This window comes from Poecilia reticulata, linkage group LG2 (assembly GCF_000633615.1).
Source record: "Poecilia reticulata strain Guanapo linkage group LG2, Guppy_female_1.0+MT, whole genome shotgun sequence".
Lineage (NCBI taxonomy): Eukaryota > Metazoa > Chordata > Actinopteri > Cyprinodontiformes > Poeciliidae > Poecilia > Poecilia reticulata.
Genome location: NC_024332.1, coordinates 827544 through 852407, shown reverse-complemented (window position 1 = coordinate 852407; position 24864 = coordinate 827544). Strand labels below are relative to the sequence as shown.

General features: G+C 38.9%; 1 protein-coding gene across 1 annotated transcript in view; it reads left to right on the top strand.

Moving 5' to 3' along the window:
• Window positions 1-24864, top strand: part of nid2a (nidogen 2a (osteonidogen)) — a 46398-nt gene that overhangs the window by 8371 nt on the left and 13163 nt on the right. Inside the window, exons 4-27 of the mRNA XM_017303688.1 lie at window positions 1750-1851; window positions 1955-2094; window positions 2804-2936; window positions 3018-3266; window positions 3794-3905; window positions 8263-8302; window positions 8376-8485; window positions 8631-8764; window positions 9086-9197; window positions 9489-9689; window positions 10210-10440; window positions 16032-16175; window positions 17219-17347; window positions 19037-19162; window positions 19248-19363; window positions 20367-20472; window positions 20566-20699; window positions 21482-21587; window positions 22441-22565; window positions 23073-23178; window positions 23409-23542; window positions 23650-23752; window positions 24650-24774; window positions 24825-24828. Coding sequence (XP_017159177.1) covers window positions 1750-1851; window positions 1955-2094; window positions 2804-2936; window positions 3018-3266; window positions 3794-3905; window positions 8263-8302; window positions 8376-8485; window positions 8631-8764; window positions 9086-9197; window positions 9489-9689; window positions 10210-10440; window positions 16032-16175; window positions 17219-17347; window positions 19037-19162; window positions 19248-19363; window positions 20367-20472; window positions 20566-20699; window positions 21482-21587; window positions 22441-22565; window positions 23073-23178; window positions 23409-23542; window positions 23650-23752; window positions 24650-24774; window positions 24825-24828 — 3022 coding nt within the window. The remainder of the gene's footprint in view (window positions 1-1749; window positions 1852-1954; window positions 2095-2803; window positions 2937-3017; window positions 3267-3793; window positions 3906-8262; window positions 8303-8375; window positions 8486-8630; window positions 8765-9085; window positions 9198-9488; window positions 9690-10209; window positions 10441-16031; window positions 16176-17218; window positions 17348-19036; window positions 19163-19247; window positions 19364-20366; window positions 20473-20565; window positions 20700-21481; window positions 21588-22440; window positions 22566-23072; window positions 23179-23408; window positions 23543-23649; window positions 23753-24649; window positions 24775-24824; window positions 24829-24864) is intronic.

Below are 24864 nucleotides of genomic sequence, written 5' to 3'. Positions count from 1 at the left end.
TGGACACAATGCGGTTCGGCAAGTGTCCTTCTGGCTGTTGCCAAAAAAAGACTCATCCTGTGAATCACCAGACAGAGAAGCAACATTCACCACTCTACAGAACAGCAGAGAACATGTTTCCAATGGCAGCATGGAAACATGTTCAACTAAAACATTACACCACGCCACCAGACGCATTGCGTTGCACTTGGGGACGCAAGGATTGAATGGGGTTCCTCGATATTGAAGGTCTCTTTGCTTTGGCTGTGTTGGTGTCATTCCCAATCATTTCCACATTGTTATAATATCACTAACATTTAAATATGGGTTACTTAGTAGTGAGAAGAAAAAAAACACAAGGTACAATCCTGGACTTCCCTGACCTCCTGAGAGTAAACCATTCCTTTGGAAAGTAGTCTGCATTCCTAGTTTCTGGATTTTTTGTACATCTGTGGCCACAGAGGTGATTGGAATACCTGAATTCAATGATTTAAAGGGGTGATTGAGCCAATACTTTAGACTATAGATTATAGTATACTTCCTTTTTCTCTAATTTACTAAACCTTTTCCTCTGGCCTTTGAAAGGTTCTCCCTCCAGAGACCCTTAATACAAGGGGGAAACACACAAATATGCACCCCAACAACCTTTTTGTACCCATCTCTTCTTTGCCTTAAATACTTACATTTAATTGCGGTATTTAAACAAAGAAACAGTCTAAAAAATTCCTGCTCCTCGCTAATTAGAAAGAGTCTGGACAGTACAAAGTCCTCCCCCTCCTACAAACAACAGGACAGGTTTAAGATGTTGATGTAAACAATTAGGAGCAGGCCCACATACATTCACATGAGATGACTATAAGCAAAGGGACATCTGTGTTTGTTTGCGCCCCGTGGCTCTTTGTCTAATGAGAACTGGTTTCCAAGCTGTAACATCACCCTGAAGGACGGTCAGACTCAGAGAGAGACAGCTGGGGAGCTCAACATCTGGGCTGGGGGTGGTCAGCACCAGCGGTGTTGTATATACATCGGTTTCTGTTTGTCTGTGTCAATGTGCATGCAGGTAACCAGGAGCAGCGCCAAAGAAAAACAGCGTAGGATTGCTCAAAGTGTTTCCCTCATTCATAAAATCTGAGTGTTTGTAGTGTGGTTTGTAGTAGGCAGAGTGGCCCACGTTTCCTCATGCGTCGGTCCGTACAGATTAAATGTTTAGAAAGGCAGATCAACAAATGGTCGTGGTGGGTGTAAGGAGCGGAAAGAGGGGTGAGAAGCCCACAATACCCAGCGAAACAGGAGATGAGAGAGGAAGGGGGGAGAAGTGAGAAGATTAAACATTAGAGGTGAGTGTTTGAAGCAGAGGAGGCGGCTTTGTCACTTGGGGTATAGCGGATAGTAGCACGACCCCTTCTATGGGATTGTTACAATTTCATAAAATACAAGATTTACATTGTAATAATGAATCCCTGTTTAGAGAGATTATTTCCATATTAACTCCATAACAAACGCCTTTATGCCAGTATAATCACAACGGGATGATTACGTTGTTTGCAGATGACACTGTGATCTGTAGGGAAAGTAGGGAGCAAATGGAAGATAATGATGGTGAAGTTGCATGAAGTAGAGATACTGAAGGTGGCCACAGACTTTATTGATGTCTGTTGCTTCCTACTGAGGAGTAATACGTGAAGTACGGCTTTATAAATAAAGTCACATCTTACACTAACGTTTGTTTGAATCCTATTCAGTTTGAGTTTCTTTATTGTGTCTCTGAAGGTCAATACGTTCCAAGCTGTGATTGGATACGATGAAACCGACTCGTATGTTCTCTTCCTTTATCCCGAAGATGGACTCAACTTTTATGGGACACGACCCAAGGTAAACCTCCTGGGTTATCTGCAGTATTATAGACATGTGGTATGTATTTATTGTTTCAGCTAAAACTGGTTTGAAATCACTTGTTTTCTATTTGCTTTCCTAGGAGTCCTACAATGTGGAGATAGAGTTTCCTGCTAGAGTTGGCTTCAGTAGAGGAGAAGTTTCTTTTTTCATCATCTCCAAAACCGATGGACCTTTTTACAGCATTGCCCAAGATGAAAACAGTGTTAAAAGGCTTTCTCAGTAAGTAAAATTAGATTACAAGCCCTTAAAACCCACAACATTTGGCAGCCATGGACATTAGCATTTAAAAACTGTTATGTGATTGCACAAGTAAAGCCTGGTGGCCCACCAGGCTTATAATACACTGGGGGAACCCTGCAAGATTATAAACAATCATGTAAGTGACTGGGATCGTTCTGAATGTAAGAAAAAAATAACAATTTAGAAACTTTACACTGTTAGCCTCTTAAATATTTAAAACACTTTCATATATAACTGAGATGGAGAGAAAAATGGTGGCTACAAGCTAACAAATAAGTTGGCTAACACTTCTAATCTCGTTCACTTTGTTAATTAAACACCAAATAAAACAGAAAGCCTTTTAAAATATTCACTGTATTTGCTTAGATAAATAACTCAGTTCACTGATGAGGCTAGCAAGAAACCAAGAAACCTAACACTATTGCTAGGCTAGGCATTTTAAAGTTCGTTCTGTATTGTCTGATGTTTTTACTTTTTAATTTGTACTTTTGCTCCATGTGCTGATGAGGTTTCCTCTTTTCAACCCTGTTAACATTGGAGCATTGTCACTATTCTCTTAATGCCAAATTAAAACAAACAATGTGAAAATTAAGTAGATTTATCAGAAAGAAGATGTTGTTACTGGTTGGTTGGCTTGATGGGAAAGTCTTGATAACTGTACCTGATGAATCCTGATCTGATTCTCCAGGGTTGGGAATACTGGCATTCCAGGTGTTTGGCTTTTCCACACTGGAAAACGGTTTTCTTTTCAAGAGATCATTCCTGCATCCATTGGTGGTCTCCTTGCTGTCCCGCCTACTGCTGGTTACGGTCTCTACCTGGTAATAATTGTTTGTTGTGCCGTCCAACGTTTAGCTCTCTAATCTCATCGTTCTGAAGTCTTCACTTACTCTCTTTCCAAGGACTCAACCACTCCCGAATATGAGTTTGATGATTACAACTTTGAGCCAGAGAGCCAAGAGGAAGTGGATGCTGCTGTAAGTCCCGACTCTCCAAATCCTCGATCGGAAGATTCCGATCGCCAGTTATCATACAACAGAGAAGACGTGCCATTGACCTTGGAGCCAGTGGAAAGGCAGTACGCTCCACCCGGGTTTCCACTGACGGTTCCTGAAGGGCGCACTCAGCGGGTCGAGGAACAGCAACCACAGGTAACAAGTTTATCTTTAAGTCGTTGCTTCAAATAATTCTCCTTCATTCAATCCTCTTCCTCTTACTTTCCTTCTTGTAATCAGTAGAGACGCACCAATCCGATACTTATATCTGTATTGGTCCCGATTTTGAAACAAATTCTAGATTGGATATCAGTGACAATGTGTCTGATCCTTTGGGTAGATCTAGTCAGTCTAATTCTATGCTTCATTCTTTGAGCGACGTCATCCTTTATAATTTATTCCTAACTTAATTTTCTGGAAGATTTGTTTAGTTTGACCAAGATAGTCAACGTATTGTTTTTGCCTGCCTTTATTATTTATTTTACATCCTCTGTTATACTCCTAATTGCACTGACTGAACAATTTAAAGCTGTAGTGGCTTTCTGCCACATTCTGCGGCTGTGGGGAATGTTGTTGTCAACAAAACTGATTCTGCCTCCTGTACACTCGATATGACGTATTCCCTCCTTATAGATTTCTGGAGATTTTGTGAGTTGATCACCTTTTATTCTCTTGTTCTGCATCTTCCTTTGGAGGTGTTGGACGTCTACCCCCCTCTGAGAAGCAACCCGTCCCTCTCCCCTGGAGGTCATGTCGTCAGCGTGGATGAAGATGATATTGACTTTGACACAGGAGGTGAGAGAAAACCGCACATGCATGTGTTTTTTACTGGCTACCATCATGCTAAGAATAGCATGGGAAAAATAAGTAGGGAGTTATAGGTGTGGGCTTTCTCTTTCTAAAATTAAAATATTTTATGACTAGTGATTAGATTATAAAAAGATGATCCACCAAAAGATTTGGTCTTTTCAAGCAAGGATTAAAGGTCGTTCACTACTTTGTATCCTTAAAACTGCAACTAGCAGGATTTTGTGGTTAACCTCTGATTTTCTTTGCGTTGCTAATTTCAAATGTAACTAATTGCTGTTTTCTCTTTATGAATTATAATACAGTAGCAATGCAGTCTTCATGCTGTAAACGCTCATTAATTATTTATATTAGAACCAAGATTTTATACCTGTTAAATTAGCTAGAAAATCTAGCTAAAAATATTTTAGCTGAGATGCTGCTACTCTCTTTTTAAAGGTGCAGTATGTAACTTTTACATAAAAAACTTGTTAAAACTGTCACCATGTCGCAACAATTTAATATGAGACAAATAGTCTGTGAAAATCTCCTCCATCTCTTACGTAGGCTACTATTGCCGTCTAAAGAAATGCTGTGCTCCCAACGAAAAACAACCAATCACAGTGAGGGGGAGGGTCTTAGTGCTGTCAATCAATTTCATTTACGCTGTGCTAAATGAGCTAATAAAGGAGAAACAACTAGCCATTTGTCCGCTGTCATTGTTGGACATGCTAACTAGCCTTAGCATTCACAATAGGCTCTGCTAGCTACAGAAGTGGTGATTGACAGCACTAGAACTCGTCTCTTTGCTCTGATTGGTTGTTTCAAGTTAGCACTGATCAGAGGAGCTTGATTTCTTTCACAGATTATCTGTTTAATATCATACCGTCACATCATACAACAAATATGTAAAAAAGTATGTTTTTATTTTATGGAAAATAGTTAAATTCATCTATTCTTCCCACAGTAACAACTTCCTCACTGAGGAGAGTTTGTGTTAGCATGACTTGGTAGCAAAAAATCATATAATTCCAGTTGATTTCTCTCTAGATTTTTAATATTTGTGTAAAAATCATTGGTTTCTAAACAGCTTTGTTATTTTACAATGACAAAAATGTTTTACATTTCTATAGAAATGTGTAAAACCTGTACACCAATTTACAACTTTGTAACTAAAATCTTTTTTTTTTCTTTTTGCTAGCTAGAAACTAGAAAAATATAATCTGCATTTTGAGCTTCTTTTGGGGGAAAAAAAGAAACTAAATTTGGATTCAATAAGCCATCAGATAGCTGAATTCCTTATATATCTCATGAAATTTATCTCTGTAGCGACATGTGCTGCAGATTCCTGGTATTTCATCAGAACAAACCCAGAGCAGCTTTCAACAATGAGGCTCCATGAGGAGTGTGTGTGTTGCCTGGGAAGCAATTCCAGACTGAACCAGATGACTTTTGTTGTGAAATGATGCTAAACAAATAGCTGAATTAACCGAGTTTCAGATCTTTCCCCCATTGAAAATGGGAGTCGCATTACTGCGGTAATAGACTGCAGCCCTGCAGCAGCTCTGATCCTGTTGCTGCTCAATAAGTGCAGCTAAGAGGGAAGGTGATTTAACACAACCAGAAACACGTCTCTTAAAAATGCATGTCCTTTTTTGTTGTTACTGTTTGTTAGATTTATCTATGTTTATTTATTTACACTTACTCTACTTATACTTTAAATATATGTTCAAATCAAATTTAAAAACAAGAGATGTATGCTTTTTTTGTGTTTTAAAAAACCTTTTTGAATTTATTTTTGTAGATTTACAGTGTTCACATCTGGTGAATTTCTTCCCTAGTTTGTCATTTTACTGCAACTTTCATTGGGGTGATTTTAAAAACTATTTCTAAATTTAATAAAATACTTGATGGTTTACGTAAAATACACTGAATACATATGCACACCACACTTTTCAGATTTAAAATTTTTTTTTATTATTATAAAACCGGTTTAAAACCATTTATATTTTCCTCTCCAATCATACTTAAACACTACTTTGTGTTGGTTTAACTCTTAAAATTCCCTCTAAATCTGTTAAAAGTTTATTTTTGTGTTCAGCAGTGACAGTATGTATTAAATATGAGCCAATATGGAGGAACAGTGAGAAGCAGGAGGGTAACTTTACTCTACCCCTGCTTTCTGTGGCGGAGCTGCTCAGCAGCTAGCAGTACAATACAGCCGTTGTGCAGCACAACTCCAGGTGTGTGCGCATGTGTGTGTGTGCGTGGGGGTGTGTGTGTGTGTGTTCAGCACTCCCTCGCTACTGCTCTCCAAGGATTTAGTCATAAACAGAAAGTGTTTTCAGTCAACCTGGTTACATAAGGTTTAACAAGTCTGTGTGGGTCGAAACCCATGAAGTCATTTAGCTTGAACAACGAGGGAATAATTCAGGATCTTCTCAGAAAAGATTTTACCTTAAATTACAAGAAAACTGAGTTTTTTGTTTCTTTCTGTTATTTTTATTGTAGATATTTTAGATATATTTAATCTGAGGAAATAAGAAAACCAACCAGAAGTCATAAAATAAGACAAAACAGAGAAAAAAAAACACATTACTAAACTAAAGGTTTTTCTGCATATGTTGTAACTTTACAAGATAAAGTTTCAGAGGATGAAATATTGCTTTTAAATGTTTTTGCAAATAAAAATCTGAAAAGTGAGAACTGCATATTTGTCATCCCTCCTGTGTCAATCTTTGCACATTTAGAGATTTTCTCCATTTTTCTTTACAAAACTGCTTCTAATTAGTGAATGGAGAAATTAAATGTGAATCACTTTTTAATCTTGAACTCCCAGCTGGATTTAATCTAGCAGGTTCTAACACTTAGATTTGTTTTTCTGACTGTTTTGTCTTAAAACCAGCTCACATATTTGCCAGGAAGAAAATAAAAACAGGGACACACCCGCTGCCCCATAAACACCCCTAAAAAACAAAAAACAACATTAAGAATTTAAAAATTATCATTTTTCAAAGCTTTTAAAGGTTTCAAGTTTGATTTTTTTCTGTGCCACAGCAGATGTGCGTATGCTGTTCCAAAGAAAGAGAAAAGAAAGGAAAACAGTCACTTGGAAGTACTGCGTAAAGTTCATCACTTTTAGTTTTACCCGACTTTTGGAAACTTCCAACATGGCTTCCAAGAAACCCGTTTACTCCGTTTTTTTAATGCAGGTTGCTACATTTTCCTTGTTTCCAAATAACTTATAGTTTGCTTCACTTCTTCTATTGAAAAATTTAAGCCTCGGATTGTTTAGCCTTTCCAAGCTCTGGTGATTGATTTGGGGATAAAACTGAGCTGTGCAGGTTAGATTGTTTGTCTCGGTGGTCATCTGAACCGTTTAATTGTGTCGCCAAGCGAAGCAGAAAATGGTTTTTGCAACACGTGTCCTCACGAGCAGAAAGCAGTGGGAGGTAGGACTGCAGCAGCTGGTTTCTGTCCAAGACGCGCTTCGACATATGTTTGTGTATGTCTACATATTTCCCCAGATCCCATCCACACATCCTGCCTGGATTTCCATGCGTGAATACCAGCTATGTCCAATTTGTTTTCCTCTAATTCTGTATTTTAAGCCAGAGCAATTATAAATGTCATAATCAAGACAGCAAATATGACGCTAAAGCTAACATAGACGCACTGTCGCATTTAGCAATAGAGCAGAAAGTACAGAAACCTATAGATTAACCATAATGTAGCATCAGAGGTAATGAAAAGATGAATGGAGCTAAATACAGGACAAAACTGGAAAATATGATACATATTAATATGTTGCAAGGTTTCGGCACATCCTTAAAAAGACTGAAAAGCCTGTATCTAAAATTAAGGCCTTAAAACTAGAAAATGTGTAAGTTGACCTCAATCAGAGGTCTTACATTTTGTGACAGGATCACTATTTAATCTGTTATATTCTGCAGGGACTTTTTATTTTGAGTCATGTGAGTTCAGTGACTCGAGGCAGTTGAGGCTACCGCTAATAGCTGCTAACGTAGCCTTGCTAGCTTTTTTTTGCCACTGACTCACTTCTGTTGCCAACCTATACGATGCCACAATCATTCTGTGCAAAAGAAAATCTTCACACTGCTACTGTATAAAATATAAAACTATTTTTACATTTCTGTTGCGATACGGGTCTTGAATTTAACTCATAATGGCCTGAAAAATTTGAGTTTGTGTTTGCAGATTTTCTCCATCCGATCTGTCTGAGCTCCAAATGTTTTCCTTCCACTTTACAACGAAGCATAAAGTCACAAAGTCAAAATGAAATCTACTGAAGTTTGGGGTTTTAACAAGCAGAGTGTGAAACTATAACTCTCTTTTTCTTACTCAGTGATCCAGTACACTACAGAGAACAAGGAAACATGCGCCAGGTTAGTGAAAACAATCTTTAGATTGTTTTCAGTAGCTTTACGACTAAATATATGTATATATCTTTTGGTTTAGGTTCCAGCAGCAATGTTCCCAGAATGCATTCTGCTCAGATTACCCCACAGGATTTTGCTGCCACTGCCAACCAGGCTTCTACGGAAATGGCCGCCATTGTCTGCCAGACGGTAAGACGGTACATTTTAAACGCAGTTCAGTTCCCAACCCTGGTCCATTTAAAGGCCACTAGTACCATTAAAACCTTTAAAAGAAACACAAAAATGGTCTAGAAAGAGACCTTTTTTGTATGTTTGACGTCGTCCTGCTCTCCAGGCGCTCCTCAGCGTGTCAGCGGTAAAGTGAGCGGCATGGTGACGGTGGGCTCGACTCCGGTTGAGCTGGACAACATCGACCTTCACGCCTACATCGTGGTTGCAGATGGAAGAGCTTACACAGCCATTAGTGAGGTAGACGACTCGAAACATAACCTTTAACCTCTGGAGATACAGTCACAACAACAAAATATTAAACCGAAAGAAATAAAACCACATTTTACAAATAAATAATATTCATTTAGTGAATTAGAAAGTCTCCAGAGACAACTAATTGCTATAAATAATTCACCTTTAGTAGCTTATTGTTAGTCTAATCGTTTCTACGGTAAGCAGTCATTCATTTTATTGGAAGTAGAGGAGACATCATATAAACAGAATTATTATAAAGTTGTAGCTTTCAGCTTGTCATGTTATTGATTAGGACAATTAGCCGCTTACGTTTCTGCCGTGTAGGTACCAGAACCAGTGGGCTGGGCCATGATGTCGGTGTCACCAGTCGGAGAGCTTTTCGGTTGGCTGTTTGCTCTGGAGCTGCCCAATGGCCAAGCGGGATTTAAAATCACAGGTGATCTTGTTTTTGTCCGTTTTCTTGGATGACGCTAGCCACAAACATGCAGATTGTTCTGTGTTGAGGACATTTTGTGCCTCGCTGACTCGTCGCCCAGCCAGATGCGTTTTCTCCAGAGATGCGATGTGATATGAAGCATCTACCTCCTCCATTTAATAGGAAACAGCTGCATGCGTGTTTGTTTTGGAGAGTACATTTTTTCCCCCCTTGTAGACAAAAGCAGCACCAGTAAAGCAGTGCAACAAAGCAAACCTGACAGTGATTGATTTGTTGATGTTTTGTTACCAGGGGCAGAGTTCAGTCGTCATGCTGAGGTGGTGTTTAGCCCCGGCAACCAGCGCCTGTCCATCACGCAAACGGGCCGCGGCCTTGACGAACACAACCACCTCAGTGTGGATACTGTCATTAGTGGCAATGTGCCATTCGTTCCACCTGGAGCTGAAGTTACTGTGAAGCCCTTCAAGGAGACCTACCAGTACTACCCGTCTGGTAAACATTATATTACATTACACAATCAATTTAAACCATTTTAAAGTTACAGTATGTAACATATTTATCAAAATTATCATTATCTTCTGCCTCTTCCGTGTACTAACCACTCAGAAACAACCAATCAGAGGCAGGAGGCGGGTTTCAGCGCTGTCAATCACTCTCATGCTCAACCTCTCCCCTTTGCTCTATGCTACGCTACAGCTGGTTGTTTTATTTTGTTTTATTAGGTTTATTTGACAGGGAAAGACACACATTAACATAGACAAACTGACTTGTTCAACACAACATAGCCTGCTAACAATGCTAAGGGTAGTTAGCATAGCCACTGATGACGGTTTTCCAACTTTTTCTGCTATTAGCATATTTAGCATTGTACATGAGGATGATTGACAGCGCTGAGACCCGCCTCCTGGCTCTGATTGGTTGTTCTTGGTCGGGAGCGTTGCTTTTATTCAGTAGCTGAAGGAGGAAGATTATCCGAATATCAGATTATTGTTTTTGTTTTTTCGTCCTGCAGTCGCCACCTCCAGCTCTGTCAGGGAGTTTTCCGTTGGTTTGCCTGAAAAGGTTTCAGAGTCGTACACGTTCCACCTGAAGCAGAACATCACCTACCGCGACTGTCGCCACGGAAACCGGGCTGCCACCCCGGAGACGCTGCAGATCAACATGGAGAGGGTGTTTGTGATGTACGTCAAGGAGGAGCGTATCCTGAGATACGCCATCACCAACAAGATCAGCCCTGTCGGAGGTTAGCATCCTAAACCTCCTGCCTCATAATCCATCTGATAATCTGTTCATTTTTGAGATGCTTGCAGGACTCGCATGCAGCGAGGTCAACAGAAGCCAAGTTAGATGTTTTAACGAGTAAAAATCCTTTAAAAAAATGCTTATGTAGTAGATTTTGATGAGTTGAGCTCTGAATTGGTTTATTTTTAAGATGTACTGTTTGATAAAAGCAGTAGTGACCACACGTCTGCTAATCTGCTAATTTTTTGTTTTGTGCTTTAGCATTGTTGCTAGCTTTGAAAACGTTTAACGCACTCAGCATAATCTAAATTAATTTTTCCACATAAAATCTACACAGCAATAATTTACTTGGCAATTCTCTAAACTTTATCGGTGGTTACTGAATATCGGTGGAACAAATACTAATAATCCTAATAATCTAAAATAATATATGTGGGTAAAATATGAATGTTAAATGAGAAACTTATTGCTAATTTATTTTAGTAACTCAAATAACAAAGTGAATACACCCAGACTGATGTTTTCAAGACTTTATTTCTGTAAATTAGGATGATTTTCCACTGACAGCTAATGAAAAGACAACATTTAGGATAATTAAATGTTCCAATAAAAAATTATAATGCAGAAATCTAGGTTTAATGACAAATATTTTCAAATTTTACCATTAGAGCCTCATCAAAACTTGATGAGTGAAACAGCTTGTCTGAGTTTTTAACTCTTTCAAGGTTTCCAAATCGGCTTTTAGCACTAAACCATGAAAAACATAAACAATAGAGAGAAAAGACTGACACACATGGAAGCAGTTAGCACACTGATTATAGTTTCAGGTCTGGATCTTAACTGGACTGTGACCCAGATTACCCTGTGCCATAAAAGATTCACCTAATAATGACAGTTTAGACGCATAAATAAAACTCAGCACTTTAACCCTGGTTGAGTGTTAAAGTACAACTGTTAGTGTTTAAGTTAAATGGTTCATGTTCTGAGTAGAATCACTTTCGGTGTTGCTTTAATTGCAGTTTGTGTCGCAGTTGACAGATTTATTTTGCATCATCCATATAATTGCAGTCATGCTTTGGGTGTTTGCTAACACTTTGAGCTAAAGTGACTGGAACGGAGTTGTGCGCAAACAGGAGCCGTGTGATTTGATTGGAAATGTTTGGTTTTGTGGATTCAAGGCTTAAATATCATGATGGAAGTGTTTGTTTTGTTACTCTTTTTACCACAGATCAAGACTTAATCCAACAGATTATCTAATTCTACTAATATTTGTTTCATTTTTATATTAATGACTGTAAAGTTTAAAATTCCTTCTGGATAGTGGTTTTAAATCCAAAAGTATCTACACCCCTTGATTTGTGTCATATTTTTTCAGATTCCTCCAGGGTTTACCTATTATAAGCCTGGCGGGCCACCAGGCTTTACTTGTGCCCCACCAGGCTTAGCATTGCTTATTTTTTAAGGTTTTTTTTTTTTAAATGTTTACATTTTTTAACACTTTATAGTTGGTGTTCAAGTATTAATCTTCCAATCTTTTAATAACACATAATTATCAAGTGATATTTTCAAACTTCCTGTCACCTTTAAATATTTTCTAACTCAAAAACATGGCGGATTGCAGGATGAATGACTGCCCTAACACTCAACCACTGGGGAAAGACTAATATGCCTTTTTTTTTTTGTTTTGCCAGAGCCTCAACTGTATTTAGGTCAGGACTTTCAGGGGTTAACCCAATCAGTTTATATAAAACGTAATTAAACATGGAGGCTGCTCACATGATAAAGTGGAAAAGACAGAGTTTGCGGCAGAAAGCCAGAGAAAGCCTGCTTTTTCTGCCCAGCGTTTGGACGCAGACCAAGTTTCTTTCACCGGAACGTCGGCGCTCTGATTAAAAAGTCAAAGATGACACACGCTCATGCTAATACACTGAACACAGCTGGAAGAGCTTGCTGGGATCTGAGGCTCCATAAACACGGGCTAAGTGATGTGTGTGTGGACAGAAAGCTTTTTTTGTGTGTGTTAATTCCACTTTCTGGGAAATAATATCTCAGCCAATGACAGATTTTGTTGAAGAGGGGGATTGCTGGGCAGAATAGCTGCCCTGTGAGGTCATGAGAATCAGGGATTGCAGACATGCTTAAGGCACTGAAGTGATAAGACAACCACAAAACTAATTAACTGTATATACTCGCCTTTAGGAGGCTTTAAAAACATCACATTCTACATTTCCTGTAATGGAGTCACTGGTGGATTATTGTCCTGATGTAAAACCAAAATGGTCGTCTTCAGCCTGCTGTTATAAACGGATGGATGGAGATTTTCTTATGAATTTCTAGTTGCAAGCACAATTCCTGGTTAAAGTTGTGTTGGTCCTGATAAAAATGCATCTTTTTCTTCCACATTACAGTGATGCACTGACTGGTGTTGGTGTATCACATCAAATCCCATCAAAATACAAAGAAGGTTGGATTATAAAGTAGTAAAACGACTGTACAGGGTGTCCACATCCTTAAAAAGCCTTAAATTTGTGCATCTAAAATTAAGGCTACAAAATGTCTTAATTTTTTTCTTCTCTTTTTTAAAGCAAGTTGACTTTAAATATGTTAATAAAAAGTCTAGAGTTAATTCATTTTGTAATTTTTTTCTCGCAGTACTTTTCTGTCAGGTAAATGTTTGAGTTGTGCTACCGGTAGCTAGCTGCTAATATACTCTAGCTAGCTAAACAGCTAGCTAGCTTTTCTGCGTTTATCATGTGTCCAGTTGCCTAAACGACATTTGTATTCACCATTAGATCACTTTTGCTAACCAATATGAGGCTAGATGCATTCTGGGTTAAGGCTGTAGAGCAAGGGTGTCCAAAGTGTGGTTCAGGGGCCATTTGTGGCCCTTGGAATGAGTTTGTGTGGCCCCTGACTGCAGTTGAAAAAGCTGATACAAATGAGATGGACACTTTTTAAATTTATTTTTGAGATTTCCATGGCAAGTTTATGTCTTAAATGGAAAATGTACAGCACAAAGAATTTTTCTTTCATTAGCAGATCATAGCATGAAGCCACAAACATCCTGTGATGTTTTTACTCAGAAACCCATTTGGGCTACACATAACAAAAGTTTTAAAAGAACATTCTGGTTATTCTCACTGAAAATGAACCACAAACAATTTATAGACCAATAAAATAGAAAACAATTGGCTCAAAAAAAATTTAAATTGCAAACATTGAGGCAAATTTCAGATTAATGTTGGTTTTGGCAAAGAAAAAAGGAAATTATTCAGTTTATTGTTATGCAGTTAAAGGTGAAAGAATTCACAATAAGATGATTTTTCCAGTATTTAATAGAAAGAAAAGGCTAATTTTGACACCTGAGGATTTTAGCTTTGTCACCTTCCTAAAATAATAAAATAAAAGTGAATTTTGAAACAAAAAAATCACCCCATTTTTATTTCCAAAAGATGATTTAGGCAAAATTAGTCCATTATTTTAGGGAGGTGACAACATGTGATGTTCTCCTATAAATGTCTGTCTTAAATTTTGCTAAAAGGCCTTAAAAAGTCTTGAATTTGAGTTGGAACCTGCAGAAACCCTGCTCTGTGTGCTAACAGTTAGCCATAATGTTTAAAAACCGGCTCTCTCTTGTTCAATCTGTGCTTTTGTGTTTGCTTGAGAGGAAGAGGAGCCACGTAAAAAGCAACAGGTGGGAAGCTGCAGCCATCACTTTGATGGTGTGCAGTGCATGTGTGGGATGTGTGTGTTCCTCACCCCTCTGTCCTGCTCGCCTTCCTTCTCTCCCTGTCTCTAATTATCCGTCAGGCATTTTTCTCCCATCCATGTGGAGCGCTGCCTCTCATCTGCCCTCCTTCCTGGCCACATTGCACTTTGAAGAGTCTTTCTCTCCCTCTCTGATAATGAGCCAAAATTGTTCTCTGGCCCGGGGAGATGAAGGCAAGCTGTGCGTTTTGTTTATGGTGTTTATGGTAGAAAAAAACCTCTGATGGTTGCTAAATCTCTTACACGTCATTAAGAACAGTCATTACTATTTCTTCCTGGTTTTATGTTAAATGACCTCTGTGTGTAATATGCAACATCCTTTAAAATGTCATGTTTTCGTGTTGGACCATTTTTGAGGCTCAGAAGAGCAGCATGACTTCCCGTCCTGCAGAATCTGAACCGCGTCTCTAATTCTTAGCACATTTAGACATCTTCTGACATTCTTTTCTAATGATTTCCCAGAGTTTTTTGTTCTGCCAGATTCTCTAGAAATCCGTCTGAGGTTTTTTTTTTATTTTATTTTTATTTGCTTTCGAAATTATTCATCTGAACCAGACGGCGGTATGAGGAAACACCATAAACCCCCTCTCCTGTTTGTATGTTGTCTCCTCTCTAATGTCTGGGACATGTGCGCCTAACCTCATCCACATGTTTTATTTGTAATGGGAACTTGAAGGGAGTCCCCTTTTTGCAGGAAACCATCCCACGGGAATTTATCTGGAACTTTTTACATGTTTCCATGGATACGTGTTTCTGTAATTATCAAAATATTAACAGTAAATGTCCCAGATTGCAGTTGATCTGATGTTGGAAAAGACTGGAGGTGTTATTTCTAAACGCGGGAATATTGAAATATTCATATTTTCAACTAAAATTATTATATAAAGTTGTAATATTTGAGTTAGAGGATTAAGCAGCACCTACCTTGTATTACAAAATGAAATAATTTCAAAATAAACACAAGATATTATGAAGAACTAACTTCACAAGTCAGGTTTATCTTTAGGAAATCACCTGAAGGAGCCACCATCACGCTAACTAAAAGGCTAACTGTGTGCTAATCATAAACCTTAGTTCTGCTAATGCTAAATTGCTATAACATCCCAGTAATTAGCTGAAGCTAACACTAAATTGGTAATCATATCTATCTTTAAAAGACTACAATCATTGAGCATTTATGACCTGTAACATCAACAAAAGAGAACATGAGAGGAAAATGAACTGCTATGTAAACAGCCTTCAAAATAAGAGCATGAATATACACATCTAACTACCTGAAACACTCTTAACTGTCCATAACAAAAACTTCGACAGAGATATTGAACGTTATTCAACCAATAACGTTCAATAGTTAAAAAAAGTTAAAAAAGCAAACAGAAAAAAACTGTTTAAAAAACACTGAATTAGCTAAAGCAGCTAATTTACTTGGCTGTTTCCTAAGTAAGCTTTAAAATGTGTAACTAAATGTGCTAAAAAGTTAGCAAAAACACGCCAACTAAAGCCAATTAGCTTCACTATTAGTGCATTAGCAGATTAGCGGACGTGTACCCACCCTACCATCATAATGTCCAGGGTGTCTCTGACCTCAGAGATGTTTCTTCTTAACTCAGGAAGAAACATGATCACCTGATCATGTATTTGTGTAAAATGTGTGAATCAAACCCAGGACAAAACTTAACAACCTGGTTCTCCAAAAGTCCGATTGGTACAGGAGTAAATGGCCAGTCTGTTTATCTAATCTCTTTATCTAATCTCATCCAAGCTGCATTAAACTGCTGTGACCTTTGCTGAGCTGGTTCTCTTGTATTTGGCATGTTGTAACAGATTCATCAGAGGTTGAACTGCTGAACCCCTGCTATGCTGGGAACCATGACTGCGACACCACAGCACAGTGCATCCCACTGGAGGGCCAAGCTTTCCGGTGCCAATGTGCTACTGGCTATAGAGGAGATGGACAGAACTGTTACGGTAACTTCAGTCTTTCTGTTTCCACTCAAACATGAAGACTCATACTGATTGTGTTTGAATTTTGTTCTTCTGGAGATTAGAGACGGATATTTTCTTCATATACAATTCGAAAATACTTCATCGTCAGAGTTATTGTAGATTTTCATGACTGAACTCCTTCTGTGTAAAATAACTTCCTGTCTCGCTCCCTAAAGACTCTTTATTCTCTTTTTGCAGTTTCTTTAGTCACTGGTGATGTAGGGTTTGTTATTAGGGGAACGTCTCACTGTTCTGGTGAGGATGGTTTCATCCATAAAGAAGTTTATATAGTCGGTCACACACTTAGTCATGAAATTGATGTTATCTCTATGCGGCTGGCAAAGAGCAATCCGATCTGTGGCCTCAGAATAACCTTCAGCTTCCTGTAGCCACTTTCTCACAGCCATTTTATTTACAGATACAAGAGGAAAAACAAGTGATTTTTCCCAGAAGACGTCTTGGTTTGGAGTTATTTGTACAAAACAAATCCAATCTCTTGTTTTCTCTGTTGAAGCGGAGTACTAATTACGGCCCTCTGAATTTTCTAGATCTTAGGTCTGTTGGATCTAAATGTACCTGGCTGACAGTTCAAGGCAAAACTCCTGTGCTTCTTCAGCAGCTGTCAGTCTAGTGTTGAGGGTTCAAGTACAGTGTGGATGACTGGAACCAGCAGTTTTCTCCTCCTCTCTCTTTCCCCTGTAAAAAGCGACATGTAAGGCTTTGAGCTGGTGAGCGGTTTGTCATCAGGTCAGCAGGTGGTGTCTGTTTCCTGCTGACAGCACCGAGAAGGCCCCGCGGTTCCCATGGCCAGACTTCAGTGTCTAACAGATCAGCTGGTGCAGAATAATGCATTTACTGCCAAGAATTCAGGTATCAGCCAAGGCAGCAAGGAGGGAGTTACAGGTTATAGGAACAGTAAACAGTAATTACACCTTTATTGTACCACATGTGGCTTGGTGTTGGTTTTAGACGGGGTAGTCCTGGTTTACAGAGTGTCTGACGTTCCCTCCCTGCCTTTGATGCAGACATCGATGAGTGTGCAGAGGGCTTGAGCTCGTGTGGCGATTACTCCCAGTGCCTGAACCTTCCCGGGACGCACCGCTGCCAGTGCCAGAGCGGCTTTGAACTGGGCTACGAAAGCCGGACCTGTGTTGGTAAGACAGACGGAAATACCCTGTACTTGGTTTATTTTCCACAAGTATTTATTTGTCTTTATCACATTTGTTCTCATTTCCTCATCAACAGGCAGAACAAAAATGAAATATACATCGCCTGTTTTAACTCAGGAAGAGTTCAGAAACCAATATTTAGTGGAATAACCATGAGATTTTCAATCTGGTTCAGCGGTTTCTTCATTTTTTCCAGAGTTGTATTTATATTTTTCACTCTGAAACATTGTGGTGGCACTATCATGCTGTGGGATTTTTATTATTATTATGTTTTTGGCAGGGAAACGGGTGAAAATAGATCCCAACTGGATCTATGTGACACATAATTATGAAATAAAGCCAAAATATTTTAAATGTAATGTGTCTTTACTATAATAGCAGCCAATATAGTTTCTCTATTTTGAGTTCTTTTTCTGCACTTTCTGCACTTTGAAAGTATTCCTGAAGTCCAGCTGCAAACGCTAGACGTACATTAAGAAGGAAGGAGGGATGACTAATGAGAGGACAGGTCTAGTGTGAAGAGGACAGGCTGAAGGGAGGCAGCAAAGTGGAAGATAAACTGAGTAATGGGAAGTTTGTTTGGCTATGAAATGCACCGTGGACCAACATCCTTTATGTTTGTCACATTTAGATGAACTTCCAGTGAACCGTCTTCTTCACAAATGAAACTCTTTACATTTTATCTCAGTTTTTCCTCCATTTAAAACAACATTAACTCAAAGCCTTCATAACATGTAACTCTGCATGAAAACGTGGTTAAACTATCATTTATACATTTGCAGATTTACATGACTACGTTTCTGTTGCTAAGTTAAGCCCCCCAAAAATTAAGTTTTTTCCTCTTTTGCCTCATCGTAATTCCCTTTTATACTTTCATTATTACCTGTGCTTGTTTGGTTTATTTTTACTTTATTGTCTGTTATGTGAACATGTTGCAGAGGCAGAAAACTTAGAAATCTAAGAAAAACCCCTCGTATTTCTTGCTTAAAAGTTACTTGTAAGTTAGTTTTATCTTATTTCAAATGTATTAAGATTTACACTTGGAGGTTGACCAAAAATACTTGGTAAGATTTTGTGTTTTTGCAGTGTATATGTTACTGTATTAGACCTAAACTGTTAGGAGTAAACTTATGAAACAGTGAACACAATTTCACTTTAATTGGGTGAGAAAATAGCAACACTAAATTAAGAATGTGCAGCAATAGCACTGATGTGACAGTTTTTAGTTAATAACATTTATTTTTAATTGACTTTATTTTGAAAAGCTGTTAACTGGCTTCACTCTGACTGCAGGTATGACACTGACTACGCTTATGTACTCCACATAGCCACACTTCAGGGTTTCCCCCAGTGTTTTATAAGCCTGGTGGCCCACCAGGCTTTACTTCCCACCAGGCTTGGCGTAGCTTATTTATTTAAGTCTTTTTAAAATATTAGCATTTTTTAAGATTTTATTGTTGGTTTTCAGGTGTTAATCTTCCAATCTTTCAATAACACAATTATCAAGTAATATTTTAAAATTTCTTGTCAACTGAACATTTTTAACTCAAAAATAAACCCTACACTTAAAGAAAATCAGGCTACCTCTTTAAGTGAATTAAACCAAATTAGCCACCACATGAGCAGGTGTGGTTAGATATCCAGACTGAAGTTTTATCTGTCGTTGTTTTTCAGACATAGATGAGTGCAGCTCGTCTCCATGCCACATCAGTGCCAGATGTGTCAACGCCCAGGGCTCCTTCCAGTGTCAGTGCCTGCCTGGGTTTCAGGGCGACGGTTTCCTCTGCTCCCCTCAGGCAGGTTGGTGCAGCAGTTACCCACTCAGCTCCTGATTATGTTTCTTTTGTTTGTTTTTGTTGATTTCTTCTCTGAAATGCCAACACAGATCGCCTGAGGAGCCAGTGTGAGCAGCACAGAGACAGTTTACAGAGTGGAGGACAGCCGAGTGTTGGAGCCTACATCCCTCAGTGTGATTCTGATGGGCAGTACCGACCGCGCCAGGTGGGCTGTTTACACATTTCCCTTTGGATGATCTCTAATATTTATATCTGAGGATGAGGTGGACTTAGAAAATGGCTGACTTCATCTGTGGTGACTCGCTTCTGAATTTATCTAACCAAATGATCCCTGTTTAAAAGCCCAGTTACAACAAAATTTAGTTTCCTGGCATTTAAAAAGCTTAAAATATAACACATCAACCAGAGCATCAACCTGAGTACTTTTTACTTTACTTGAGTAAAATTTCAGAATTTTCTACCCACTGAATGAAAACCAAACATGTTTTAACCAAAAAAAAAATCACCAAACAAACACACACACCTGCATTTTTTGTTAAAGTTTTTAATGCCTGATTTTGTTATTTTTTGTTACTTACATGAATTATTGTTTGTTTAGTCCACAAAATACCAAAAATTTGACTTAACTTTATATCTTGGTCCATCTGATGATGTAATTTTAAAATATTATATGATCATTTGATCTGTTACTCTGCACTTTTTAGAAAATATGTTTTGACTCTTACCTGAATAATTTCTTGCACGGCTACTTTTTACTTTTACTTGAGTACAATTTTTGGGTACAATACATTTCCTTTGAATAGGACTTTGATTCAAAATCCTGTTGATTGTGTTCCTTTTTTTCTGTCAGTTTTTCCTTACACTCAACTTTATATTGCTTACATCACTCCCTGGACCGCTGTTGAGCTTTGACCTTTGACCTTTTTTTTCACTTTTGTTATAAGTAAATTATTCTGTTAAGTGAACTAGTACATTATTTACTTAAACAACCTAATATATCTTACTGAAAAGCTACTTGTAAGTTAGTTTTGTTTTATATTTGCACTAGAAAGGAGACCAAAATTGTTGGTGAGATTTTATGTTTTTTCACTATAATAAGCTCTGTAATGAGAGTTTTCTTATTGAGTTAAGATTCTGACATAAATACACTTTTTGATGATGAAATCTGAGTAACCAAATTATTAAATGATTGTAATGGTTCTGTGCAGTGCCATGGTTCTACAGGACATTGTTGGTGTGTGGACAGTAGAGGACAGGAAAAACCAGGAACCAGGACTCCACCCGGCACCGCACCTCAAGCCTGTGATTCATTAGGTAAAACCTGACTGACCTGGAGGAGCTTTTGAAATAATAAAAAAAAATCCTCTGGGTATTAATCTTAGATTTTGTTTATTTTTACATCAACAGATAAACCAGAGCATCCAAAGACTCAGTGTGAGCGCCACAGAGACCGAGTCCAGACCAGCAGTGCAGATGGATTCCCTCTGGCTGGAGCCTACGTACCTCAGTGTGATGAAAATGGACAGTACAGGCAACTGCAGGTCAGCACATAACGAGCAATAAGCAGGTTGATCTCTTAAGTTTAAATAATATAGTTTTACAGGTTAAAGAGTTCAAAACTATCTAAAGGATGTTTAATCATAATTTTTATTCCAAATTTGGAGATTAATAAACTAACCTTGAGGGGTCCAGATGGCTTATAAATCAAAAGAAAATTAGACAAGAAAACTTAACATTTCTAGAAATTATCTTAAAGTGGCAGTATTATATAAACTCAGCTCCTTCAGACTAGCCAGCAGCAATTAGCAAACACCTGGTGGAACTGCACATCTCATTATAGGAGCTACTTCTCAGAGCATCGCTTGTAAAAATGCTGCTTAAATGATTAATGTAGGAGCCATGTTGTGATGACTTAATGAAGGCAGAGTTTTAAAGAGACAGAAGCCCAATTTCAAGCGGCTAAACTGCAAAGTCCAATTTCCTTTGAGTAATATAACAACTGAAGGTAACATAGTTACTTGATTGTGCTATAAAACGGCACTATATAAAACACATAATATTAGCCTTTAAACTGAACCATGTCAGAGTAAATGATGTTTGGACTCAAAAGAAAAACATTACAACAACTACCCGTGCAGGTGATTAAAGTCTTTTTTAAGTGAAAGAGTCCTGCCTTTGTTATGGTAGTAATGTGTTTGAAATTAGTTGTGAATTTAAAATAATAAAATCAATACCGTTTTGTCCTGATTGAGCTCAATTCTTTTGTATAAAAAAAGACAAATATCATCTGCATAGTGAAACACCTTGATGCCTCCTTCCCTAGTGCCACAGCTCTACCGGATACTGTTGGTGTGTGGACAGCCAGGGAGAAGAACGCCCAGGAACCCGAACCCCGCCTGGTACGCCCCCCACAGACTGCGACAAACCGGGTGAGTGACACAAACCTTCCCATGACCCCAGCGTTCGCCGGCGTGAGCAAGTGCATCATGTCACGTCTTTTTTAAGCTTTCTTGTTAACCTGTGACCTGTGAACCCACTAATTCCTCGAATTGCTAGCAACTCAGACAGCTTGTTTATGTGAGTTTGTGAGTTGTATGCTGCTCAGGTCACGGGGTCGTAGGCTTGGAATGCCTGGAAAAACAGGTGGGTGGTAAAAACCAAGTTTCCCCAAAGCGAAGGTAAAACTTAACGAATGAAGAGAGTCTGAGTGGTTTTCTGTTTGGCTTCAAAGCCCCTGAGTGGGTATTTATGGGTTAATAAATGTAATGAGGGCTATGTTCTGAAAAGTAATGGATGCCCTGAGGCAGGGGTGTCCAAAGTGTGGAGCGAGGGCCATTTATGGTCCTGGGATGGATTTTTTTTGCAGCCCCCAATTGTAATTTAAGACTCAATATAATTTTCTTATAATGGAAAATGTTAAGCAAATCCAGACTTTCACCAAAAATCATCTTTTATTTATTTAATTAAAACATTTTAAACCCATAACTGAGGATAAATTTGTTTAACTGAGTCCAAAATCAATTTGAAAACTAATCATCTTCCTTTTAATGCTGCAAAATCCTTTCTATTTGGCTATATGATGAAAAACATCTTTTTCTACAAGAAACAGACGAGATTTTGGTTTAATTTTTATTTTCTTGGCCTTAGCAATGCTTTTACCTGAAGAATTTTTGCCCATGTGACAAAAAGAAAACTGAATTCTTACATATTATGTCAATTTCATAAATTACTTGAAGGTTCCCATCATGTTTGCTTTTGTAAACTCTCAACTTTTTAACTTAGAGCGTCCAAGAACTCAGTGTGACCACCACAGAGACAGTGTCCAAACCACCGGTCCAGATGGACTTCCTCTACTTGGAGCCTACGTACCTCAGTGTGATGAAAACGGACTCTATGTACCACAGCAGGTCAGGATCCATTGAGACTGCTCCACTGTTAGCAGTTTTTTCTGTTCTATTCCAACAACAAAGTGTTTATTTACGTAGCAGGTTAGATGGACTTCACTGATCTTTTCTGTGACCTTCCACCTAATTTTAAGTGTCATTAGAGGTTCATTGAGCAGAATATTTGTGTTAGATTTTGGTTTTCTTAGAAGAAAAGGCAACATCACCCCAAGAGTAAGCAAGCCGTTGCTGTGAAACAAACAAAATTCTTATAGAGTTTGTATTTAAATTGTGTTTTATGTGTYATATTAGCACCATTAGCCCAGCTAGCATTAGTGAACTATAGTTGAACTATATTATTGTATAACTATACWARTTTTTATCAGCGTTACCTTGTAGCATTTGATTCTGATGTGTTTACCAATCTGAGAAATGTTGGATTTCACTGGTAACAATTTCATAGTGTTTTTCCACTGTTTACCCTTCATTTGAGACTTTCTATACCTACTTAATATTTCTTTGCTGTTCCAGTGCCATGGTTCTACTGGATACTGCTGGTGTGTGGACGATAGAGGACAAGAGCTCCCAGAAACCAGGACTGCACCTGGTGCAAGTCGTGTAGACTGCAGCAGAACAGGTACAGTTTCAGATTTACCATAACATTTCATGTGTGTTTTCCTCCAAATATTAACGGAGTCTGGAGATCATTTAGTTGGGAACATATAAGACACTGTGTGAAGAAAATAAAACAACAGAGTCTAATTGTTGAGTTTAATGACTTAGGAGCATCAGGATTTCGTGATCCACGTATTCTGCTGACAATACGCCCCTAATAAACTGTGTGACTGTGACTCATTCTTCCAACAGAGGAACCAGAGCGTAGAAAGACTCACTGTGAGCATCACAGGGACAGCGTCCAGACCACTAGTCCAGATGGACTCACTTTATCTGGAGCCTATGTACCTCAGTGTGAYGAAAATGGACTCTATGTCCCACAGCAGGTAAGACTTTTCTTAATGATCCTTCTCTTTTTGCTTTCATCTAACTGGAACTTATAATGCTTTGGGTCTTTCAGTGACAGCATTTAATGTTTGTTTACTGGTTCCAGTGCCATGGTTCTACTGGATATTGTTGGTGTGTGGACAGTAGGGGACAGGAGAGAGCCGGAACCAGGACTGGACCTGGTTCACCTCATGCAGACTGCAGAACAGGTGAGACTCTGTGGTTTCATCCAAATAACACCTGATATATTTATTATGATGAAGATTAGTCTCTGCTCGGACTCTGCTTGCTTTTGAAAATGCCTTTTGGCACCGTCGCCTGGCAACCTCTCAGCCAATAGAACGAAAGTGTTGTACTGGGTGTGTTTGTTTCCTTCTAGAGGGTGTGCCTGTGTGGCCACTATCGATTGTAGAAACCTGCGCCATCCATTGGATGTAAGGAGTTGTTTGGGTGAACAAACTCCTGCCTAAGATCAATAGCTGTTAGCGATCAGTAGCCACTAGCGGAACAAGTCGACGTCGGGCTGGGGGGTGGGGCCAATGACCGGGCACTTTACGTGCATCGCCTGCGCTACTGGAAACTGTTGAGGGGGAGTGGGGGGGTGCAGGTTGGGACAGTAACTTACATACACCTTTCTGAACAGGTGAGGGCGCACTTTCTCAGTCTGAAATCAGACATTAAAATGTCTTGAAAGTTTTCCTCCCTCCCTGGCACCTCCAGACCCGGGCCCCCTTCCGGCCCGGGCCCGGGGGCACCCGCCCCCCCAGTTCCCCCTATAGCTCCGCGCTTGTCAGTAGCTGTTAGCGGTCAGTAGCTGTTAGCAATCAGTAGCTGTTAGCCATCAGTAGCACACTGCTGGCAGATGTTTAGTGTAACAAGGAGCAGAAAGCTGAGGTTGTTGTTTTCGTCCAGCATAATTTGGCCTAATGAGGCCCATTTGTCCTGTGACTTTGGCAAAATTCGACTGCAAATAAAACATATCCAGTATCACCAGAACATCTCCGCTTTGTTGTAATCTGTCCAAAGAAGCTTTTCAAACCATCTCTTCTGCTAAAATCTTGTATGTTTCCTAATAAACTGTTTAAATGTGTCGTATTCTCTTTCAGAGCGTCCAAAGACTCACTGTGAGCATCACAGAGACGGCGTCCAGACCACCGGTCCAGATGGACTTCCTCTACTTGGAGTCTACGTACCACAATGTGATGAAAATGGACTTTATGTATCACAGCAGGTTAGATGGACTTCACTGATCTTTTCTGTGACCTTCCACCTAATTTTAAGTGTCATTAGAGGTTCATTGAGCAGAATATTTGTGTTAGAT